The following is a 23,609-nucleotide window of genomic DNA, read 5'->3' as shown; positions in this document are numbered from 1 at the left end:
CTACATCACAGATGGCATCACAACAAACCGCTAAGAAAGAGCACAAAAATGTAAAACAATATATTTTTATCAAAAGCCCAGCAACACGGGAATTTATTCTATTCCTAATCCATAATCTGTAGTGACGCATCATTGTCTCCCTCTTCTGGACAGAAAATGCTACTGCAATCAGGATTCATGGCGAGTGAGGCAGACTTTGGTGTTTTTCATGTTAATACAGGTTGCTCATTGAAAATGGAAAATAAGAGAATCATTTACTTGGGTAAAGAAATAAGAAAAACAACCTTTTATTTCTTTTAAAACATTTGTTACCTTTTATCCTGTATGAAGTACAGAAATCCCTGAAAGAAGGATTCCTTATTTATGAAAGTAATATTTTTGTAAATAAATAATTTGATGTAAAACAAGCCTTTGTGTTGTGGTATAATTGTTTAGATCCGTCAACACAGCTGTTACAAAAGCAAAACATGACAAAAAAAGCTGTTTCTTCAAGGGTTGCGGGGGTGCTGGAGCCTATCCCAGCTGTCTTCGGGCGAGAGGCGGGGTATTTCTTTTCCTAGCTTAATGCATGTCAAGCCAAACAAAAAAAGTATAATGTGTAATATTCAAAGTGCGGCCATTTTTATTCATGTACAGTTACATTATTGGAACTTCTGGTTTGAATCTGGCACCCTTAAGAATTAAGAATGGTTGTAGATGTCGTGCTGCAATATTGGTTCTACTTCGGGGTTTTGGTGGTTTTTATACAGGACGCCACAGAAGCGAGTAAAAAAGTCGCTCACAGAGTTCCCACCCAATATAGCGAAAGAGGAAGAAACTCTGAAAGCCGCCTGAAGCGTGACACAGAAAGACAAGAGGAGAGGAAGTGGAAAGCAGCAGCAGAGTTCATCCAAAAACAGTAAATATCTCCTTCAGCGACGGGTAAGATCTCGCTTGCTTTGGAGGAAACTTTTAGATTGTTTGTCTGTTATGGTAATAAATGAGATGTATTTATCATATGTGTCTGACTTTTGAAGAAAAATTGCTTTTTTTTGTTTTGGATTTTTCTCCAATTCTCATTATTTGCCAACGTTAAGACTAGATTTGGATTTTTTAGTTCACAAATCTTACAATAACTAATAATTAAAGGTAATACTACATGTAAAACATGTATTAGTATTTGTGAACTAGGGAGTAGAGACAGGAAATGGCGTATCATCACAATGATGTTCTCTTTCTGCTTTGTCGACATCTCGTTTCAGGTTTTCACGGAATCGTCTCACCATGACTAACAGCTGCCTGAAGTGTTTAAAGTACACCATGTGTGTTGCCAACTTCCTTTGTTTTGTACGTACAAATACTCTACTATACCTTTCAGCAGTACATATGTACAAAGCATACTTCATTGTAAAGAGAAATACTTCTAAATACTGCTTTCACTTCCTCAAGCGAGAAGAACCATAGGAGACATTTCTCGCGATTCTTCTAAAATACCGTAGATGACCGTTGGCAACGCCACAAATCAAAAGTTTTTATCATTTTTCAATTTTTGAAAACAATTGTAAATGATAAATAGATGGAAGAAATGAACATTTAAGGTTACTTTTACCTTCACTGAAGTCCTAATTGTTGACAAAGACACAATGACACCACCTGCGTGTTTTGCCGTGAGTTATTTCTCAAATTCAAGTCCTGTTTCTCACCTTCTTTGTCAAAATTCTGACGTTTGTGCAACTTTCTTTGGCTCCATTTTGGTTTATTTTGTGACTGCGATCGAAAGAAAAGTAAAGGCTTGAGGTGAGAAAGAAATTCGGAAATTGGGAAATAACTCACGGCAAAACACGAAGGTGGTGTCAGGGTTGATCTCGTGTTTTTCAGTCTTGAATGAAGGTAAAAGTAACCTTTCATTCTTCACTTATGTATATGCTTTTAGATTTCTGTAGTTTTCTGTATGTAAAATTGTTATTGGAAAATTATTTTTAAAAAATTTGGTTTTCCTCAAATGGATGAATTGGATTTCCAAGATTTCGGTTTGATTCTGTCTTTCTTTCGGATTCATGACTTGAACAAAGGGTCCACTTTTGCGTGTCACATCAACTATGGTGCGTTCAAGGACAGCCGAACCAAGTGAAAAATGTCAACATTTGATGAAAAAGTAAAAATGTACATTTTGAAGCAGTTGTCCACGTATTTTGATTCCACGCTGTGCTTTCCAGATATGCGGCGTGGCTGTGATGGGCTTTGGCATCTTCATGATGGTCAACTTCAAACTGGCGGCTCTCACGCCTTCGCTGGCCAGCTTTAACGTGGCCAACTTGCTGCTCATCAGTGGCATCATCATCACGTGCGTTTCCTTCCTGGGCTTCCTGGGCGCTCTGAAGGAGAACCGCTGTCTACTGTTGACGGTAGCACGCCCGGGCGTTATGTCATGTGATCTAGATCTTCATAAACATATTCTTTATTGGTGGCCGTGAACGCTCTGGTTGAACCTTGCATTTAAATCATTGGCATACTCAATACATACTTTATATGTACATGTAAAGGTATATGTAAATATGTCCATGTACAGGTATATGTATATGTACGCTGATGATGCAGAGAGAGACTCGCATGCCCAGACGTTTGCCTTCATGTTTGCTAAATACAAGGATGAAGAGTCTCGAACCAGTCATGATGTGCTATATATATCAATAAAAAATTAAAAATTAAAAATTAAAAATTAAAAATTAAAAATTAAAAATTAAAAATTAAAAATTAAAAATTAAAAATTAAAAATTAAAAATTAAAAATTAAAAATTAAAAATTAAAAACATTAATAAAAAAACTTAAACTATATTAGGAAAGCAGGAAGTGAACAAATGTAACAGTTATATATATCACTATATTGACACTTATTATGGTACCCATTATATCATTGGATGCTCAAGATAAAAAATAAAAAAATAATAAAAAATAAAAAATAAAAAATAAAAAATAAAAAATAAAAAATAAAAAATAAAAAATAAAAAATAAAAAATAAAAATTAAAAATTAAAAATTAAAAACAAAAAAAACCTTCAACTATATTGGGAAAGCAGGAAGTGAACAAATGTAAGAGTTAGTGATTGTAAAAGTACCAGATGGAGGGGTAGGATTTAATAAGCTTTGCTTCTTCCTACTCCTTTTGGACATGTGGAACTGGGAACTGATTATGGGATGCACTCAATTGGAATCTGATGCATGTTCAAATGAAATAAAACCATTACCATTACCATTACCATTACATTACCATTACCATTACCATTACCATTACCATTACCATTACCATTACCATTACCATTACCATTACCATTACCATGAATGAGGTATGGTGGAGGACTAGTTTTGAGGAGACATGAGGCTTCTAGTCTTGAGCAGATAATCCTAGCAAGTCATTGTGACATAAGCGTGTATCTCAGCAGGAATCCATATGTTTGCTCGTGTATCATTTCGTAACGTGTGTGTGTGTTTGTGTGTGTGTGTGTGTGTGTGTTGTCAGTTCTTCCTGATGCTCTTCTTCCTTCTGCTGGTGGAGCTGACAGCCGCCTGCTTGCTTCTGATGCACGAGCACCAGGTAAGGCCGTGTAAGGTCGGGCACACACGCACGGATGTATACAGATGACGGGCACGTTGGTCTCATGGTTTAGATCTCTGCCTGGGTGGAGAAGGACCTGAACGAAGGTTTGGCGGAAGCAAAAGGAAAAAAAACGGATGAGTTTCTCAGCGAATGGGATCTGGTTCAGGAAACGGTAGGACCTGAACTCCTCCCAACAAATCCTTCTTGTCATTGCAGCCTCTGATGGACGTCTTTCTCTGAATCTTCTAGTTTGATTGCTGCGGGGTTCACAATGTGTCAGACTGGGGGGACAACGTTCCCAAATCCTGCTGCATCTCCCAATGTTCAACGTACAGATCCAAGGTACTCAGCTGCCCTACGGAACACATTTATAGCAACACACAGTACTAGTCTCTTAAAATGCGTATTACATCTACTATATTGGGTAATGGGAATGTAAAGGTGACTATAGGGGTGTTATGTCATGTCTAGAGGGCTCTAATAATGTTAAAGATTGTATTTAGAAGCTTGTAAACATGTTTTCTATGCCATAACTCCAAACATATTCCAATTTATACATAAGGAATCCTACTTTGTGGACATTCACTGATGATGGTGGACTTTGGAACCAACTAACTGTGATAAACGAGGGAATCTGAAAAATATCCTATACTGTGATGAAAACATGAATATTGTGTGTATGACTTTGCTTTTGGTTCACAGGGCTGTTTGGACAGGCTGAAAAACTGGTTTGAAGAAAATTTCCTCAGCACTGGGATTTCTGTCATTGTGCTTTGCGTTATCGAGGTAAAGTAACATTTTTTGAACGCAAAAGTATTGTAATAAAAACTACACTGCGGTTCACCTTTTGCTGATTTTTTGAAAGTGCAATTTTCTTTTTTTCAGTGTATGAATGTGCATGGTGTTCTGCATCTTTGTGGTGTATTATGGTGCTCTATGGCAGCTCTGATGCATGTGTTTTATTGTACGTATTTGTATTGCATGTTAGCACACAATAGCAGATGTGGAGAGGGATTACTGTACTTATGTCAGTACACGTCAATAAGTATACCGGTTTGATCGTCAGCTGCCATTATTTCAAGTTAGTCCCTCCTCTTCCCATCGCTACGTAGCCAAGATGGCGACTGTTGCGGATGGTTAAGTGGTCACTCACCATTTTGAGTGAGGTATCCGAGTACGGACAGTGTACTGCATTTTGCCGTACTTGCACTCTAAATTAGACTAAGGTGTAAAGTAGCAAGTACACACGTGTGCCATTTGAGACCCAGCCTGACATTGTTGATGTTTGTTTTTTGTGTTTTGGTGCCAGGTGTTGGGGATGTGCTTCGCCATGACGCTCTTCTGCCACATCAGCACCTCTGGGCTGGGCTACAAGCTGTAGAGGAAGGTGCCCAAATATGGCGTAGCATCAGTTGTTCAATATGGCTGACTTTATGATGTTTGTCACATCTTGAAGCTTGAAGGTTGGCTTGTTGACTTGATCATTCACACGTTCATGCATCTTTAATAAATAGCCTCCATTTTGTCTCTTATGATATAATATGCTTAATATGTGTCTTCCCCTTTTTAATATCGTTTGGTGATGACAAAAAAATGTTGGTTCCGTTCCCATTCACATTATGAAATATGGCAAAGTTATTTCTTTTTGTGACCAAATTGATTGTCAGCAGTTCCTATGGATTCTTGAAGTACATCCAAAAGTATTTGTTCCTAGAGTACACCATCAGTACTCTGTCACAGGTTAAGAGTTTTATCTTGGCGTGTAGACCACATTAGGGATTACTGTGCCTGCTGTGAGATCTTTCAAACTTGAGAAACAGCACCATCAAGTCAAAATGCATATTTAAGCAGGAAACAGCATGATTTATGAAAAAAAAACAGTATTTTTGAAGGTATAATGACATGTACTGAGGGCAATATTCCATCAGAGAAAGGCCGTTGTTTACAAGTTGAAATATGCAATCAACAACAAGAGTAAAAATGTCAGCAACAGATCAATTTATTTTTAGAATAAACCCTGCAATATCTTAGGACAAAGAAAACAGCTAAGATCTCCATGACACGTTCAAATAATTTTGTTCTTTTCCATCACACAAAAAAAATAGAAATAAGTAACTTCTTAATAAAAAATGTAACTGTACACAGTAGAATATTTATTGCAAACGGAACAACCCTGGCACCCCAGAAAGGTGGAAATATTGCAGCTCACCTCCAGATACGATACAGGCCTCCTTTCCTCCACAAATGCTTCTTTCAATGTGGCCAGAAATTGGCCCAAAAAGGGAGAATTTATAGAAATCCTACTGCTCTTCAGACATGAAGGACATTCTCAAGAGCGACCATTTGTAGTCCTGCTATTGTTGAAATGTTCTAAGCACTATTACAGTATTTTACCAAGTCCAAGTGTTGTGAAAAGTGGATTGAGGAGGAGCAGACGGTACCAGTGGCCTGCTGGAACATGTGATCCGCATCACCTCGCATTGAGCTCACCTCCGAGAGCTGCAGGCACAACACAGTTAAGACATTCATAAATAAAGGACAAGGGCTCTCCAAAACCTGGGACAAATTCCCTCACTAAAACCACATCCAATTTCACGACGACTCCAATAAACGCTCAGTACACATGGAAAGCGTTGACTTTTTCTCATCAAAGCGCTCCATGACGACAACGTAACAGAAATATTCCCATCCGTGAAGCTGCAAATCGAGCTAAGATGCGTCCATCTCACGTCTCTCCAAATGAGTTGACCACAGGTGGACTCCAGTGAACTTGTGAACCATCCCAAGTGGGGAACAGGATGCACCTGAGCCCGATACTTCATGGCGGTGAATACTTGAGTACATGTGATTCCTAAGGTGTTGCTTTTTAAAAACAATAATCACAACAAACTATTATGATGATGATGATGATGATGAAGTGCAGGAGCAAAATGAAGTGAATTCATGATGCAATAAGTGGAACATAAAACACGGACAGAGTGCTGTGAATACCTTCCACGTGGAAAGAACAACAACATAGGCTAGACCACAAATGTCTGCTCTTACGTCATTTTCTTCTAACATCAAGTCTGGCAAAAACACGTTTAAAAAAAGGTTATGTATTTATAGAATTGAATGTCTGTGTGTAGTTCCAGAAAGCGATGCGTTTAAAGACCTGTGCTAGCAGGGTAAGGCGTCTACGTGTAAAGAGCAGCAGGTTTGGACGTGGATGTCACACCATCCCTTAACATTACCAGGAAGGTCAAGCAGCAAAATGTACTCCACAGGAATCTGGTACACGGGTTCGATGCCAGCAGACGACCTTACATTGTGGGACGGCTGCACGGATGTCTTGCCGGTCAGATCAGGTCATATGTATGACTACTATTGCTTTGCATGTATATTAGTGTGTGAGTATTGATATTGATACCTGCATAGTCCAAGTGCTGCGGTTCCATTGTGTAGTCTTCAATTGTAATAATAATAATTGGAAAACTATACATACGGCTTTCTGGAACAGATGAATTGGATTTCCATTGTTTATGGGAAAATGAATATGTTTAGCATCCGACCTTGTGGAATGAATGAATGATGCTAACCAAGGTTCCACTGTATTAGTAAGGTCATGTCTGTTAGACGTGTTCATTGAAACATTGAATGACGGACAGCAAGACATTTCTGTGATGATTGTGGATTGCGGAGCGTGACAGCGAGTGACAGGATCTAACGGCCATTTGAAAGATGCTCTCAAAGCGCCGCCGCCATGTGAGAAACATAAAAGCCAACTAAAACGCCATTGGATCAGTCCTGTAGTGCTGGACTTACTGCAGGCTGGACTGCAAAGTCTTGGATCAAATTTAAGAGTTTGCCATCGAGTTTGCCAGCGGAAGCCTCTCGGAGGCACCGAACTGTGTGCTTAAAAAAAAAAAAAAAAAAGGAAGACAAGCCTCTCGACCAAGCGCTGCTCGGGTCTTAGAGAGGCACCAGCCTGGTGGTGTGGAACAGGAGGGGGTTCAGGTCCTCGGCATGGACGGCCCGGTGAAGCGAGGGCTCTGAGCGACTGCGTTCGATTTTTGGCAGCAGGTCCTGCACCTGCTCGATGGATACCAAGATCTGATGAAGGAAAATAGTGTTGTAAACATGACACGTCATGATTGCAGTTTGATGCCTTCCCTTCCCACCACTGAAAACCGGTCAGAAGACCCTGATAGCATCTGCTCCACGTGGAAAGAAAGAGTCGTCACCTGAGGAAACAGGGGCCTCTCATCACGCTTGAACTTCAGGCAGTCGACGATCAGCCTTTTCATGGACTTGGGTAAGGTGCTGTTGAGCTTGCTGAGGTCCGGAGACAAGTACCCACGTCCCACCATGAAAATGATCTGAAAGTATAGTTTGGCGAACAGAAGATAAACAAGGAGAAGATTTACAAAAAAGATAAAGCCACCACATGTTTAGGAGTTGGACTTGAACACCATTCATACGATGTCTTCCACTTATCTGTGGAACGCCCCAGACTTCCCCATGACCGCCTGCCAATCCGTCATACTGTACCTGGTAGTCTTCATTGTGGGCGGACTACCCCCACGTAACATATGATGAGCTGCAGCAGTGAGACTATGTCATTCACCGCACTTTTACAGCAGAATAGCAGATATTTGCAGCTGAAAGTCGGACGGACGACATGTCGCCAAGTCCACAGTGGATGTCTTTCCCCTCCCGCTCAAGCTAGATAAAGTTGACCAGAAACATGGTGGCCACTCACTGGACTCCGGTAAATAGCATGCAGACACGAGTGAGTACAGCTGGTGGCTCCATTGTCCATTACTGCCTGGATAGAAGCTGTACACTGACTACTATAAAGAATATATACAAGTTTCATTTCTATTGTACCGTCTCTAGTGCAGTCTCATACTGTCTTTCTGAAATGTGAGCAGTGTCTCCACTGTATAGGAATATCAAATAGAAACAGCGATATTTCACCTGATCTCTGTTGTTGATGTTCGAGTAAGGCAGGGTGCCCGACATCAGCTCAAACAGCACAACTCCGTAGCCATAAACATCCGATTGGAATGTATAAGGATTGCTGTCCTGCATGCGGATCACCTCTGGAGCCTGGGGACGCATGGAACAGAGAAAATAAAGGAAATGAGCATGTGACAGGTTCTAGAGACAACATAACGATATCGTAAATGCCTCCTTTTCACAGGCGGCTACGATCCGGGACCACCAGACGGCCCCTAGCCAAACCCTTTTGCGATGCTGATCAAATGGAATTAAAAGATTCAGCTTCAATTGTGTGTCTTCACTCATGATACAACCCCCAAATAAGCCCTAAATGTGCCTCACACACTTATTAAACACATGTACAATATAACTTTCCACTGTACTGTACTGTGCTTGTGCATCTCTCCCTTATTACATGATGGTAACATTACTGACACCTAGTGACCAGTCTAGAGTACTACATAGCATCAACTATACAGTGTATTTTTTGTATTAGTTCATTCAGCCATTTTTATACTTGAAAATTCTTAATTTTGGCAAGCAATAAGTATAATTTGCTTCAATGTGCACATGTTTAGACTAATAACAGGCCTGTATTCAAACGTCAGAGTAAAGCCGTGAGGGACAACAGTAAGTATATTCATGAGATGCATTGAAAGTTAAGGCATTCCAAAGAGGCATTTAAAGACGATAAGACAATAATATGTAGTATTCTGGTCACTAGGTATCACAGGCTACTGTGGCGGCCCCAACTCACGGCAAGCTAAAACTCAACTATATGAAGCCCGGACGGTGTAGGCTTACCATCCAAAGAATGGATCCACTGGGTTGCTCCACCTGTTGAGAGCCACTCCACCGTGACTTGACTGTGGCAAGACCAAAGTCCCCAATCTTAACAGTCCAACCTTCATGGAGAAAAATATCTAGGAAACCATTTCAGGAAATACCGAAGCAAACAAACAGGGTGAATATGTGTAATAAAGAAAGTTATGTTTACACAAAATATGTTCAATTTAAGTCTTTTTTTCATGTACAAGGCCAAATGCTGTACATATAAAAAGGTTGTCAGTAATGCAGGGAGCAAGAACTCATGTTCATGTAATATTTACTAGTTTATGGCCAGAAGTGTACGTTTATTCAAAATTATTTGTACAAAAAACTGTTTATGCTGTACATTGTTGTTCATATCATCTATTCTCCACATTGTTATTATTATTATACAGGAGCCAGGCAACTGCTGTGCTATTGTGCAATGACAATAAAGTAAGTCCCTATCTCAGTAACATCCCACCACTTGACAGGGAAAGGATACTGTTAGATTTCAGGTCTCGATGAATGATGTTCTTTGCATGAAGATAACTGAAAAAACACACAAAAAATATCACATTTATTAGTAATAAGAGATCATCAGCAAAATAACGACTTCATTTACTGGATATCGTTCATGTGATTCATTGATCTTTAATCTGCTTATGGTAGGATTAAATAAGCTCCTCTTCTTCCTACTCCTTTTTGGACATGTTGAATTGCACGATTGTATACACGTGTTGTATCTTTGTGAAGCACATCCCAAAAAAATAATGCATGTTTTAGTTTTTGAAAGTCCTAGCTATTTTATGTAATAAATGGCAGATGTGGTTCTCGCTAAAGAAAAAGGACACTGTTGTACAGCAGTAAGAAGAATTAATAATAATAATAATAATAATAAACAGGTCTTACTCCATCCCCTGTGCCGTCTGTCTGGCCACGTCGATCCGCCTCATGGTGTCAAACTTGGTTTCAGTGACGTGCAGATGGCGGTACAGGCTGCTGCCTTCACACCACTGTGTGATGATGGCGAAGTTGGGCTTGGTCATGTAGCCCATGAACAACAGGATGTTGACATGGCGAGTTTTCCTGCAGATATGGAAACCACGAGAGGTGACTGTCACATTTTAGATATTACATGTATAGTCATTTGTGAAATCAATGTACTGTAACATTATGTACTTTGTGGCTCATCATACATTTATGTTGGTGTTAAACAAGGGTGTAAATAAATAAATAGCAATGCAACTCACCGTAAGACCTGCATTTCGTTTTTAAAGGCCTGCAACTGTTCAGGTGTGGGCTCTGTGACTTTAAGGATCTTGATTGCGACATCTCCATGCCACTTGCCCTTAAATACAGTTCCAAAGGAGCCAGCTCCTATTCTCTTCAGGATGGTGACTTCCCACGAGTGGACCTCCCAGTAGTAACTTGAGTCCCTGTAGCCCCCCCGATGCTGAAACACACCCAGTAGGCCAAAGCCATTAATAAACTACAAACTCATTACAATCCAGACAAAGAATATGGTCCCAGACTACGTACTACTTTTTTTTTGTCATCAGATGAAGAAGGCTTTCGCTCCTTATGCTCCGAGGGGGACTTGGGTGGTCTTCGCCCAGGAGAGCTTAAAGACGAGGGTGGGCTGGTGGAGGGCTTTGGTGATGGCTCAGGACCTGCAGATATAAACGGCAGGTTGAGAAGCTTCTTTAAAAAGACAACATCATACACACAAAAACAAATATTGAGATAATAAAATACAAAACCACATACCTATCGTGTTGTTGAATTTCAGTGTTTCCTAAAGGATGGGAAGCCGAACAATAACAAAAAACATTTCAATAAAATGGGTTTGGATGTGCTTCTGGCAAGTAAAAAGAAGGCTAGCGGACACTCGCCTCTATGATGCTGGCAACAGCAGGGCTCACTGTGCTGACTATATGAACGTTGGGAGTGGACGTGGAGCGGTGTCTCTGTAGGGACTGGCCGTCTCCAGTGGGCATGGGGAAGCGAAAGGCTGATGTCGGGGACAGAAGGTCCATCCTGAGACAAGACGAAAAAAAAGTCACAAAGTATGTCTGAAAATCAGTTTGAACTACGGCTGCACCATGCTGGAGAAAATGTGAAGGCTACCTTGGAGGCTACCTTGTTAGCTCACTAGCATGCTATTCTTAAAGCTGTACCCGACTCGTGTCCCTGCAGTGAACCTGTAGCCTGCACATTAGCAATGTGTTGTAAACATAGAATAGGAGTGCAAGGGTGACTATAGGGTTGTTATTTCATGTCTACAGGGCTCTAATAATGGTAACAAAAATATATATATACGTATATATTTAGACAGGTTTTTAAACAGGGTTTTCTATGCCCCAACTACAATCTCAAATCCGACTTCATGGAAATTCACTGTCGCGGTCGGGTGTGAACCAATTAACTGTGATAAATGAGCGACAAGTGTACATTCATGCACATAACGAAGACAAGCCAAGTGGTTTTACCCAACACTCGCTCTACTTTGATGAATTTGATGCAACTCTTTAAGTAATACAAATAATTTGGATTGCATGTTTGATTGAATGGATATCGTAAGTTTTAATTATTAATGAAGGTGTGTGTTTGTCTATATGTGCCCTGCGATAGGCTGGCAACCAATCCAAGGTGTACCCCACCTCTTGCCCAAGGACAGCTGGGATAAGCAGTATAGAAAATGGATGGATGGATGGATGGATGATTGTGTGTGCAAATTTACCCAGCAGGTTCTGCAGTTAAGGCTATGTTATTCTGGGATGGAGAATTTTCTGGCAAGAGTATCTGAGGATACTCATCTGTGCAGGGACCTGGATCACACCTGGGCACACAGATGGAAGGTATTAGGAGAAAACAAAAACACAAAATACACCGATATTATTTAGTTGGAAGTATTAGCAAGCCGCTTTGCAACTAAGTTGTTTTCCAGTTATTCTGCTCACCTTTTGCTTACGGTGTCCATGTCCACGCAAACAGTCGGTACCTTGCTGCTACAGTGCTGGTGAAACTTGTAGCCGCAAGTCTGACACCTAAAGCCATTGAATAGAAACTTGTGGCAAAAATCACAGTAAGCCAGTTTGAAGAAGGTCTTCCGTACCTGCAATAGAATGTGACAAGGGGCACAACAGAATACAAAACAAAGTTGTATTATTTCAGAATACTTGGAAAATATGCACAAAGCTGTGCGGGTTTGCTGACTACTTACAAAGTTGTGCATGGTCAGGGGAATATCATCCAGAACCTCAACTAAAAGCTCCTCTCCTACCAGAGGAGTGATGTCTGTGTCCCAGTCTGTCAGCCTCTTACGACTGGACAAGAAAAAAAAAACAAAAAAAGCATGATCACACTCGTCATAGACAAAAACAAAAGGTGATCAAGATGAAAAAGTTGCCAGTCGTCCAAGGGTGTAACTTTGGGTCCACTATGGGGATAAAATATTTGCCTGTTTATTTATTAAATCACTTACTTTTTCTTTTTTTTTTTTTTTTTTTTAAAAAGGAGTCTGGTTAATTTGGCAGTGGAGTGGTAATTTGGAGTGCAGCTTGCACCTCTATTCTCAACATCAGAATTTGGCAAACACATTAGTGGGCATCACCAGTTCAAATGAAAATGTCCAAACAAAAGCATGACAATACAACAGCAGGCCTATCTGTAGGTGGTAAGTTATAACATGTTAGACTACAACTTACTATACAAACCATAAGTGACGTCAAAACTAAATTTAAGTAAATACATTCACGTCCCACTCAGCTCTGCTAGCACCAGAACACATTTCCAGAAACACACACACAAACGTGAGTCTTATTTATCTTAGTTATTTAAGTGTCTAATTTTCTCTTTTTCTGTCTACTATACTGGGTAATAGGAGTGTAAATGTGACTAAAAAAGGTCATAAACAGGTTTTCTATGTTCTGACTACACAGAAATTCCATTTATAAATAAGAAATCCTACTTTTTGGAACTTCACTTATCACAGTCGAGTCTAGAACCAATTAACCGGGATAAATGAGAGATTATTGTACTAATAAATTAATGACTTGTGGTGAATGAGATGTGTATTTTGCAACAAAAAAAAACCCTCAGCATTTTCTGATTAATTAAAAAAATATCTGCTAATTTGCAGTTTGTGAATAATCTAAACGTCATGTACCCCCATCTGAGAAGCCCTGAATGTGTACTTGGCACAAGAAAAAAAGAGAATATGATTGGTGGCCTTGTCTTGGTATCACACCGCCCAGCCCAGTGCCTCATCTTTAATTCAAAAGCAGGAAGTGTGGTAGCACAGAACCAAGACAACAAAAACAAAAGCAAACATACCCTTCCAGAAGGCGAAATACAGCACAGCAGTCTTGGCTGAGGCCTCTGACTTTGAGAGCTTTATCTAAACTCTCATACACCGTCTGCCCTCTGCGAACATTCACCTGTAAAAACAAACAGTGGCAGGTATTAATGCAAGGCGTGACCCGCATGGAAGGCACCGTCAGATCAATTTACATTACAAATAGAAAAAAAGCACTGGAACATTTCCAAATAAGGCGGGACGAGTCTGATGTGAAAACTCAGAGAAGAGAATGACAAAAAAGCGCCATCTGCGCGACCAAATGTTCGCTGTGACTGACATAGTGAGAAAGAAGTTGGCATGAGCTCAAGTTCTTCCGCCACAGGAGACTATTTCTAACTTTCACTAATCTGCAAATAGTGGCCTTTATTGGGTTGCAGGGAATTTCATCGCCAACAAAAGTCATCATTGGAACTCATCCATTGTGATAAAAAAGCAGCATCATCTCACCACAGTCCTCTGCTTATTAGGGAGGTAGACTCGGATGGTGCCCCCACCTCGGGGTACGTCCTCGGGACTCGTTTCCCCAGAGGAGGAGTATGAGGAGGTAGAGGACATGATGAGAGAAAGGTGGAGGAGGACTTGACACCAAAGTTTCAGGACGTCATGCACCGTACGATCCAAAAGAGGAAACGGTTTACTTGCGGTCTGCAACACAACCAACAGGTGTCCTTATTACAAAGGGAATCAGGTGTCCAAAGTACAGCCAAAAGCAGCCGAGCATAGCATGCATGTGCCGTATTGTAAATTAACAGCATTGATAATTAACAAAATATTTTTTTATGAAATGGATTTTTGCAGTTTTCTGAGAATTTTCTAAATCGACAGTCAGCAGCATGTTCCAGATACAGTAGATCCCTGCTTTTCGTGGGGTTCATGTTGACCACCGGTGTATGGTGAAAAAAACCTGAGTAACAAAGTGACTCAAACCAATACAAACTGAATGCCTCCCTCACTCATGGTGCAAGAAAAAAAATAATGTAATGTTGAACACACAATGTAACTGCACCACATTTGGGTATCACCACATTTGGTGAAGTGTGCATGTGAGCGTCCTAGCATGCCTTAAGAGAAAGGGTCGTTCACAAGCTGTGAGACTTCCACATGAATGATTTGAACAGGAAGTGATGTGCTTTATTTTTAAATATCATGTGTTATTTATTTTGTTACCTTTTGAGTATAACCTGAGTCGACTCAACTACTAAAAAAAAAAAAAAGTGTCATGTAGTCACAAATTGGTCCCATGCCGTGCTTTGGACACCTTTGCAATTGAACATAATGGCGTGTGATACTGCAACTTATGCAACAATATGATACCAAGCAAATACAGTAGATCCCTGTTATTTACAGGTGTTATGTTCCAAGACTGAGTAAGGGAATCACTCATAAAAAAACCTCAAAAATGGCTATTTTTATTTTTTTCCATAGTAGTCCAAACAATTGCTTGAACAAAATAAAGTCAAAAGTAAAAAAAACAAAAACTAGTATTGGCTCATTCAAATCCTTTCTTTGGCTTTTGGTATGAGTCAGCCTGAGTTTGTAAACAATATATAAAAAAACAAAACGACATCTACTTGTAAAAATAAACATTCATCTCGGCAGGCTATGATACCGTTGGTATCGATAGATCGATATTTGGATGAACCCCACCGCCCCACACACGCACTAAAAACACAGTTTCACTATTCATACAGCAGGCTTTGACAAAACCGGACTATTTCAATTGAACAGCGTCATCCACTCTTTTAACAGCAGCCAATAAAACCGTACACTGTAATTTAATGACAATTGCGTGGGAAAATAATTCGCTCATACATACACCAATTAACACACGCACTATCAATACTCACAATCAAGCAAAACTAAAAAAAAGTGACCATTTACAAAGTAACGCGACTGTTCAATCACTCCTGCCATTACTCTTTACCCTGCAAACTTGTTAGGATTGTGCCTGCGTTGGAGTGATGCTAATGCTATTAGCTTAAGGTGGATTTGCCTGCTGTGTAAAATGACATTAGTTGTGGGAAGCCATGTTTCTAAGCGGCTTTAAGGTGACTAGCCAACTAGTTTAGGAGGCAATAAACTAGTAGCATGTTGACAGTGTTATTTTAGTACATCTAAGTAATCAAATATGTCAATTAAACAGTTGACCAGCTAAGCGTAGTGGAACCTATGTAGCTAACCCGGCGGCCAGCGTACTTTTATGCTGCTGTTATGCTACACATCACAACGCTAACTTGAGGCTTTTTACCAGCGAGTCAGCTGTTCTTTTTCTCCGCTTAAGTCAGCAATGACTTGATTCCTTGGGGTCCACACGCACAGTCCGACTTGACTGTTTGTGTACAGTTCCCAAGACAGGTAAAAACCTCCACCAAAGAGCCTTAATACTAGCACATTTCATAGTAGAGATCATTTAAAGTTCTTACCTGTGGCAGCCATCTTGAACTCTCTCACTCCAGAGTACGATCTGTCAAGAACTTCAGGGAAAGCGGAAAAACCTCCGAAATGCTCTTTTTTCATTGGCCACATTCTCTAGTGGCGTTTCTCATTGGACAACGGCAATGAAGGTAGGCGTGACTAACCTGTCAAAGCAAATGTACTCGAATGTAGTTTCAGCAGTGTGACTTTTTCATTACTTCAGCGAAGTCAAGGGTGTCCAAAGCGCGGCCTGTGGTTCAAATTATGCACTTAAAAAAAAAAAAAAATACAAAATGTACAACTGCTAATACTAATATTACACGTTGTCATTAATAACACAAAACTGAAAGATTTGCCTTTAAATATGTTAAATGTGTATTTTAACCTTTAATGAATATATATGGGTATTTTATATATATTTTAGCGCAAGAGCCCATACAACATGTAAATATGTAAATATAAACACTTAAAACAATTGAGACCATGTTTTATACATGACTTGCATTTAGACTATGCCATATTAGTCAATCTGGGCTTGCTATCTGAATCAGAGGTACGGTATTAAAGTAACATCCAAATAGGTCCACGTACAGAATATTTTTGTCCAGTTACGGTACAAATCTCTCCTTTACCTGTAACTTTTGGGGCATAACCTTGTTATTATACTGACCTTTTATTTTGAAGGTCGGACTTCACCAGTTACAGGAAGCGTCGCGCCGATGTTTGCCGAGTGAGCCCGAAAGTCAAAGTTGCTAATAAAGAAGCTAACACGTGGAATACGCCTTCTGTTTTGAACCCACGCAGCATATGTCAACATTCACTTTTCTCGCTGTATTTTTTCCCACTTGTTCGTTCGTCTTAGACATTGACACGTACTGACCGGGTCGTTCAAATTGTACTAAACTGAGTCACGGGTATTCGTCCGTTAACTCGTTCACTTACCCGTGTCTGCCACTAACTAAATTAAGAAAGGAATCAAAAGATCCGCTGTGGCGTCTCCAAAATCAGGAAAAAGTCGAATGAAACAAACAAAAAACAAGGTAGCATTTAATTAATTGTACAACTGCTACACAAAGCCCAGGGGCCAGATTTATATGGCTAATTAAAGCATGGCAATAATGTGCCGTCAAAAAAATGTGTAAATACAGTTTAGCTCATTTGGAAGAAAGTTTATTTTGCTAAAAATATCATTCAACTTTTTATTTCATTATGAGAGACAAATGTTCAGCCACTAACGAGTCTTGATGTTTCAAATAGTGAAAAGAGACTGTACAGGTTTAGTTATTTTATTGAAAACTTAAATCTCATTAAGGGGGGGTTGTGTGTGTGATTTCCAGTTTCTTGTATGCTAGTCAATGCAAAGTACATAAAAGCTGACTGAATAAATGTAGTCAAGTTACTGTACACACTGAACAAATACGGTAAATATTCACAAGCCTACTGAACACTGAGGAACCTTCTTTTCTTGGATGTGTGTGTATAAGCGTGATGTCGCCATTCCACATCTGCCGTGTCCTCATTTTCCAGGGTGCCCAGTTTGATCATGTATACTACAAAAAAAAGAACAAAATACCACCCTGTTAATTAGCTCTGTATTGTCAAGCTAAATGATTTCATTATTTCTGTGATAAGTAACAAATGATGTCTCTTTTTGTCTTTTAAATAGCGTTTTTTGCTACTTACACTTCATTTCAAACCTCGGCCCCACTTCTGTCAGCTCAATGTTCTTGTGGTCTTTTTTCTTGTAGGTGTGATGTCTTAAAAAACAAAGAAAGACTATTAAAACGTTTCCTACCATCTTAAAATCGCCCATGATCCTCAACACATACCTAAAAGAAATAAAGTCCTCCTGGTTGGCAAAAGTGATGACACGTCGACTGTCCTCTTTGGGCACTGGAAAAAGATACTTGAGGATATTGGACACCTGTGCGAGCGGGACGAATTAGATGTGCCGTGAGGGAATATCCGTGTGTACGGTGGAGTTTTGGATGAGTAGATACTCACCCGCTTGCCGAGCCGTGAGGTGAAGTTGTGAAAAATGAGGTGGGGGTAGGCCTCGGACATGGTGCCTATGTCCGGGACATCGTGCCTCATCACCACATTATAAAGCGTGAAATACGCAGTCGGTCCAAATGGCAGGTGGCAAACCACTAAGCCATCTGCAATCGTTGGACAACACAACATTCAATGAATACTTTATATACTAGTGTTACTGCTTCATTTTAATATTATATTATATTAAATTTCAGCCACAAATTCCCATTTTTGAACATTATGAGCATTTAAGGGGCACAAGTAAAATAGACCATTTTAAAAGTCAGCCATCTTGGTTATTACAGCATACTTGGTTGATACCAATAAACAGTGACTACAAATGAGGGGAAAAAAAAGAAGAAGCCAAACCTGGCCGTCCTCGAGTCTCATGAATAATGACAAGGTCCGTGACATTGTTGGCTTTACAGGCCCGAACCAGGGTAGAAATCTCATGGTTTCCTCTGTTCATGCGCTGAGCTCCTGGGAACATCAGCTTCACCTCCTGGGAGACAAAAACGAAACGTTTTAGGGGAGACGGCATGTACCCACAGCTACAAAACACAGCCCTGATTATAGCTTGGGTTTATTAGCTAAACCACAAAGAGGACGGGAAGTATTAATATTTAGGGCTCGAGCACTGACCAGTGCGAAAGCCCTATTGTAATCGTTCCGTTTTTTATTCTGACGAAAGGACGGCCATTTTGAGGGCCTTAACATGCCCGAAAACTCACCAAATTTTGCAAGCGCGTCAGGTCTGGCGAAAATTTCGATCTGGTGGGGGTCCCGAAAACAATGTTCCAAAATTGACTCTCTAGCGCCACCTTTAATTTTTGAAAAAATTGGCCCCCGCCACCAGGTTCACCTATCGTCACGAAACTTGGTGGAGACGTCTATCGTGACAGGACGGACCAAAAAGTCTCAAGAACCCATATTGGAAAACGAACAGGAAGTCGGCCATTTTGGATGGCGGCGGCCTTTTTCGTGCCAGAAGTTGGGGTCGTATCTCGACGAACTCCTCCTAGGGGGTTTGACCAAATGAGTCCGTTGTTGCATCAACGGACACTAGACGGATGGCCGACGTTAAATTGCGAAGGATTTTGGGATATTCCATACGATGTGGGCGTGGCACGCCCCCAAATTTTGCCCATTTTCATATGTCCGGGCCTTGCACGCTGAGCGTAACTGTAGACGTGAATAACTTGGCTCCACGTGGTCAGATCTTCATCATACTTGGTACATGTGATCATGGCCCCGCCCCGAAGGTCCCCGTAGGTCACTTCCTGATTTCGTCGCAGCGCCACCTATTGGCGACAGGCTAAAGGCGTGTCATCTACATGAGGCCTTTTCTGCCAGGAGATTCATCAGATGAACATCAGGGTCACAAGGTCACTGCCTGACAGCCTGGTGAAGCCTGTTGATGGACCATGATGCAGGAAAAGCGCACGTGGTGGGCGTGGCCTGGCGGCGAATGCTCAGGCCTCGCCATTTACATAGAAAAGGTCATCATTCGCCCGCAAAAGGTCGCATGGGCTTGAAAACTCATAGGGGGGGTCAGAATCCAGGCCTGAGCGGCCTGGTGTGGCCCCCATATGAAACCAAGCCAAATTGACTCACTAGCGCCACCTAGAAGTTTTAAAATAATTATCCCTCGCCTCCCGTTGCACGTATCGGCATGATTTTCGGAGGAGACATCACTCGTGACAGGACGCACAAAAAAGTCTCAATAACCCATGTTCTAAAACCAACAGGAAGTCGGCCATTTTAGGTGGCGGCGGCCATTTGGGGGCGGATGTATGGGTCGTATCTTGACGAACTCCTCCTAGGGGGTTTGACCGAATGAGTCCGTTGTTGCATCAACGGACACTAGACGGATGGCCCACGTTAAATTGCGAAGGATTTTGGGCCGCTCCATAGGATGTGGGCGTGGCACGCCACCAAACTTTGACCATTTCATATCTGGCCCTGCCTGGTGTCTGGCCTTGCCTTGAAGCAATGTACATCAAAGTCAATACACAGTTTGACTGACAGACTGATGATGTCAGTTGATGGACTATGATGTGTGTAAAGCACATGTGGGGGGCGTGGCCACGGCGAATGGTCAGCCTTCGCCATTGACCATCAAAAGGTCATCATTTGCCTGCAGAAGGTCACAGGCTGCTGAAATCTTAAACGTGAGGCCTTAATCCAGGCCTGAGCGCCCTGGTGGTGCTCCCATGTGACACCAATCTAAATTGACACACTAGCGCCACCTAGAAGTTTCAATTCATTATCCCTCGCCACCCGTTACACGTATCACTATGATTTTCGGTGGAGACGTCTATCATGACAGGACGCACCTAATGCTCCAGAAGCCATGTTCTAAACACAGCGCCACCAACTGCGCCACCAACTGGTGGAAATGTATATAGCCGTAACTTCCTTCCACATGGTCGGATCAGGCCCAAATTTTTTCTGGTGGTCTGGGGTACCCTCTGGTCTATGACTGTGTGTGTACATACACTGTATAGCGCCACCAACTGGTGGAAATGTATATAGCCGTAACTTCCATCCACATGGTCGGATCAAGCCCAAATTTTTTCTGGTGGTTTGGGGTACCCTCTGGTCTATGACTGTGTGTGTACATAGACTGTATAGCGCCACCAACTGGTGGAAATGTATATAGCCGTAACTTCCTTCCACATGGTCGGATCAGGCCCAAATTTTTTCTGGTGGTCTGGGGTACCCTCTGGTCTATGACTGTGTGTGTACATACACTGTATAGCGCCACCAACTGGTGGAAATGTATATAGCCGTAACTTCCATCCACATGGTCGGATCAAGCCCAAATTTTTTCTGGTGGTTTGGGGTACCCTCTGGTCTATGACTGTGTGTGTACATAGACTGTATAGCGCCACCAACTGGTGGAAATGTATATAGCCGTAACTTCCTTCCACATGGTCGGATCAGGCCCAAATTTTTTCTGGTGGTCTGGGGTACCCTCTGGTCTATGACTGTGTGTGTACATACGCTATAGCGCCACCAACTGGTGGAAATGTATATCTGCCGTAACTTCCTTACGCACGGTCGGATCGGCCCCTAATTTTTTCTGTTGGTTCGGGGTACCCTCCGGTCCGTTACCGTGTGGGCCAACCACTCTATAGCGCCACCCACAGGCGGAAACGTATATCCGCCGCAAGGACCTACCGCGCGGTCCGATCGTCGTGAATTTTTTTATGGCGGTTCGCGGCATCGGACGGGACGTGACCGCGCACCCGCCTCGCCGCCGCTGTCGCCCCCTCCTGGCGGAAAATTGCAAGTGCCGTGACTCCCTTACCGCTTATCCGCTCACCGCAGTTTTTCGTACGGCGCGTCCGCGCGCCCGTCCGCGCGCCCGTCCGGTCGCGCGCGCGACCCCGACCCGCGCGTACCCCCGACCCGCGCGTACCCCCGAGCGCATCGGGGTGCTCGAGCCCGCTCATCACTGCTTGCAGTTTTAATTTGTTGTTGTTTTCTGTTTGTTTTTTTAACCCGACCGCTTTTTTTGCACAATAGGCAAAAAGAGGTGATGACAAGTGCAGAATAGGTCATTTTTCATGCAGTTTTAAGCCATAAAAACAGCCACAAGGTGGCAGAAGTGCATTTTCTACTGCTTATCCTCACAAGGGGTGCTGGAGCCTATCCCAGCTGTGTTGGGGCGAGAGGCGGGGTACACCCTGGACTGGTGGCCAGCCAATCACAGGGCACATATAGATAAACAACCATTCACACTCACATTCATACCTATGGACAATTTGGAGTGGCCAATTAACCTAGCATGTTTTTGGAATGTGGGAGGAAACCGGAGTACCCGGAGAAAACCCACGCATGCACGGGGAGAACATGCAAACTTCACACAGAGATGGCCGAGGGTGGAATTGAACTCGGGTCTCCTCGCTGTGAGGCCTGCTCGCCAACCACTCGGTCGCCATGCAGCCAGTTCCAAATGTGACAATTGTAAATAGTTAATGGTGTTATATTTGCAAGTAAATTGTTATTTTCATGTAAAACAACCACTTGTGTGTCATTTATATTGTTGTGCTTGAAATGCATCTTTTCGCAAACAACTGTTTTTTGCCTTTTTTTTTTTGGTCGGGAACTGATATTTTCCTGAAACTTACCTATGTTCTACTGCTGATTACTAAAGGACGGAAAGAAACAAACATTTATTGCTGATGAAAGATGAGTCTAATCTTTCTTTTGGTAGGTTCCACATTAAGAAAGCCATAGAACTAAGTTTCTTTGTGCCTTGAAAAATGTGATCAGTCTAAAATGGCCGGAACTGAAGGGGTTGAATTTTGAGGGGGAAAAAAATCAGACACCGATATTGTCCCTGGAATAGGTGGTGGTTCTGTATAACCCCCGCAGATAGCTGGGGTAGACTTCAGCAAATTCAAAGACAATGACCAAAGAAGTCAAACACCCAAGATTTGTGAATAATAATAATAATAATATTAAACACACGCACAAAATAGTTTGAGAGGTATCGACTTGTAATTTGGTCGGTTCAGTAAACGTCTCACAAATAACAGGGCTGACCTTAGCAAACATTTTGAGTCTGGAACTGGGATCTCTGGAAGTGGTGACCATGATTTTAGGATCTTCAACTCCAGCCCATTTGTACTCATCATCCATGTGTGAGCTGACACCTGAAAGGCAGACATGTTGCTGCGATCAATGAGGCCAATCGATGCTGTGGGAGGTTAGCACCAAGACATGACACACTGACCTTCTGCACCTTCATCATCATATTCCAGAAGTTTCTGCAGCTGCAGTGCCTCTTTACGCACCTCCGTTGGTAGAATAAGGTTTTCTGCAGGGAAGAATAAAACATGACTTGAATTTTGCAGGATTTCCCACCCAAACACATTGTTATGTACATACATTAAGGTCCCACACAGCGTTAATATACATACCATCGAGAGCGCCCTTGAGCTTCTGTTTTTTCTCTTCGATGGTTCTTAGTCGGTCTTCTTGTGCCTTCCTGAACAAATACTCTCGTCTCAATCTCACCTCTCGACGGAGCTAACATAAAAAAAACATAATGAACATTGTCAACATGCTTTTACACGTTTTATATTCGTTTTCACCCCACATTAAGCACAATGTGAACTAGTGATGAAAAGGTAAATAAACCCGTTTTACTTATAAACAGCGAGGTCATCATACAGAAATATTCAGCTATGCGTATATGTATCTATACTAAAAATCTACGTTCGATGTGTTAACGTTCAGTTGTCAAAGTTAGAGAAATAAACTTACCATGTTTATAATTCGGCTAGCAGGAATCGCTAGCAACTTCCCACATGGACAGGACCAACGTGTATAACAACGCTCCTCATTGGCCAACTAAAAGAACCAATGGTAGCGTTTGATACTAGCCGGTAATAAAGGCCTTCCAAAATAAGATCCGAAGGTT

At 41.6% G+C, this 23,609-nt stretch overlaps 3 protein-coding genes across 5 annotated transcripts; 1 reads left to right on the top strand and 2 right to left on the bottom strand.

The window, feature by feature from the left end:
• Window positions 1-832: 832 nt before the first annotated feature.
• LOC131128304 (leukocyte surface antigen CD53) lies at window positions 833-5,882 on the top strand. Of its 2 annotated transcripts, none has more exons than XM_058071017.2 (8): window positions 833-921; window positions 1,242-1,326; window positions 2,196-2,384; window positions 3,496-3,570; window positions 3,644-3,745; window positions 3,823-3,915; window positions 4,276-4,359; window positions 4,883-5,881. In XM_058071017.2, the coding sequence occupies exons 2-8, from the start codon at window positions 1,264-1,266 to the stop codon at window positions 4,952-4,954; spliced, it is 678 nt and encodes a 225-aa protein (XP_057927000.2). In that variant the 5' UTR covers window positions 833-921; window positions 1,242-1,263; the 3' UTR covers window positions 4,955-5,881. The 2 variants fall into 2 exon arrangements, with proteins under 2 accessions (XP_057927000.2, XP_078645361.1); XM_078789235.1 differs by having other exon boundaries at window positions 869-921; window positions 1,242-1,301; window positions 4,883-5,882.
• On the bottom strand, window positions 5,555-16,301 carry araf (A-Raf proto-oncogene, serine/threonine kinase). Of its 2 annotated transcripts, none has more exons than XM_058071016.2 (16): window positions 16,150-16,301; window positions 14,174-14,371; window positions 13,702-13,805; window positions 12,590-12,692; window positions 12,327-12,481; window positions 12,107-12,205; window positions 11,259-11,403; window positions 11,134-11,161; window positions 10,906-11,036; window positions 10,617-10,819; window positions 10,276-10,452; window positions 9,869-9,915; window positions 9,361-9,479; window positions 8,533-8,664; window positions 7,797-7,931; window positions 5,555-7,665 (listed from the first exon to the last, which is right to left on the bottom strand). In XM_058071016.2, exons 2-16 carry the CDS (start codon window positions 14,279-14,281, stop codon window positions 7,525-7,527), a joined length of 1,827 nt encoding a protein of 608 aa, XP_057926999.2. In that variant the 5' UTR covers window positions 14,282-14,371; window positions 16,150-16,301; the 3' UTR covers window positions 5,555-7,524. The 2 variants fall into 2 exon arrangements, with proteins under 2 accessions (XP_057926999.2, XP_078645359.1); XM_078789233.1 differs by lacking the exon at window positions 16,150-16,301 and adding an exon at window positions 15,975-16,120.
• A 966-nt stretch (window positions 16,302-17,267) lies between these two features.
• imp4 (IMP U3 small nucleolar ribonucleoprotein 4) lies at window positions 17,268-23,550 on the bottom strand. Its single transcript, XM_058070776.2, has 9 exons — window positions 23,453-23,550; window positions 23,107-23,215; window positions 22,920-23,003; window positions 22,730-22,839; window positions 18,545-18,677; window positions 18,146-18,300; window positions 17,971-18,065; window positions 17,825-17,898; window positions 17,268-17,691 (listed from the first exon to the last, which is right to left on the bottom strand). The coding sequence occupies exons 1-9, from the start codon at window positions 23,453-23,455 to the stop codon at window positions 17,579-17,581; spliced, it is 876 nt and encodes a 291-aa protein (XP_057926759.1). The 5' UTR covers window positions 23,456-23,550; the 3' UTR covers window positions 17,268-17,578.
• Window positions 23,551-23,609: the final 59 nt, after the last annotated feature.

The sequence above is a fragment of the Doryrhamphus excisus genome, linkage group LG3 (genome assembly GCF_037039965.1).
Source record: "Doryrhamphus excisus strain RoL-2023G ecotype Guam linkage group LG3, RoL_Dexc_Guam_v1.1, whole genome shotgun sequence".
NCBI classification, from domain to species: Eukaryota; Metazoa; Chordata; class Actinopteri; order Syngnathiformes; family Syngnathidae; genus Doryrhamphus; species Doryrhamphus excisus.
This window is presented reverse-complemented; position numbering and strand designations above follow the sequence as displayed.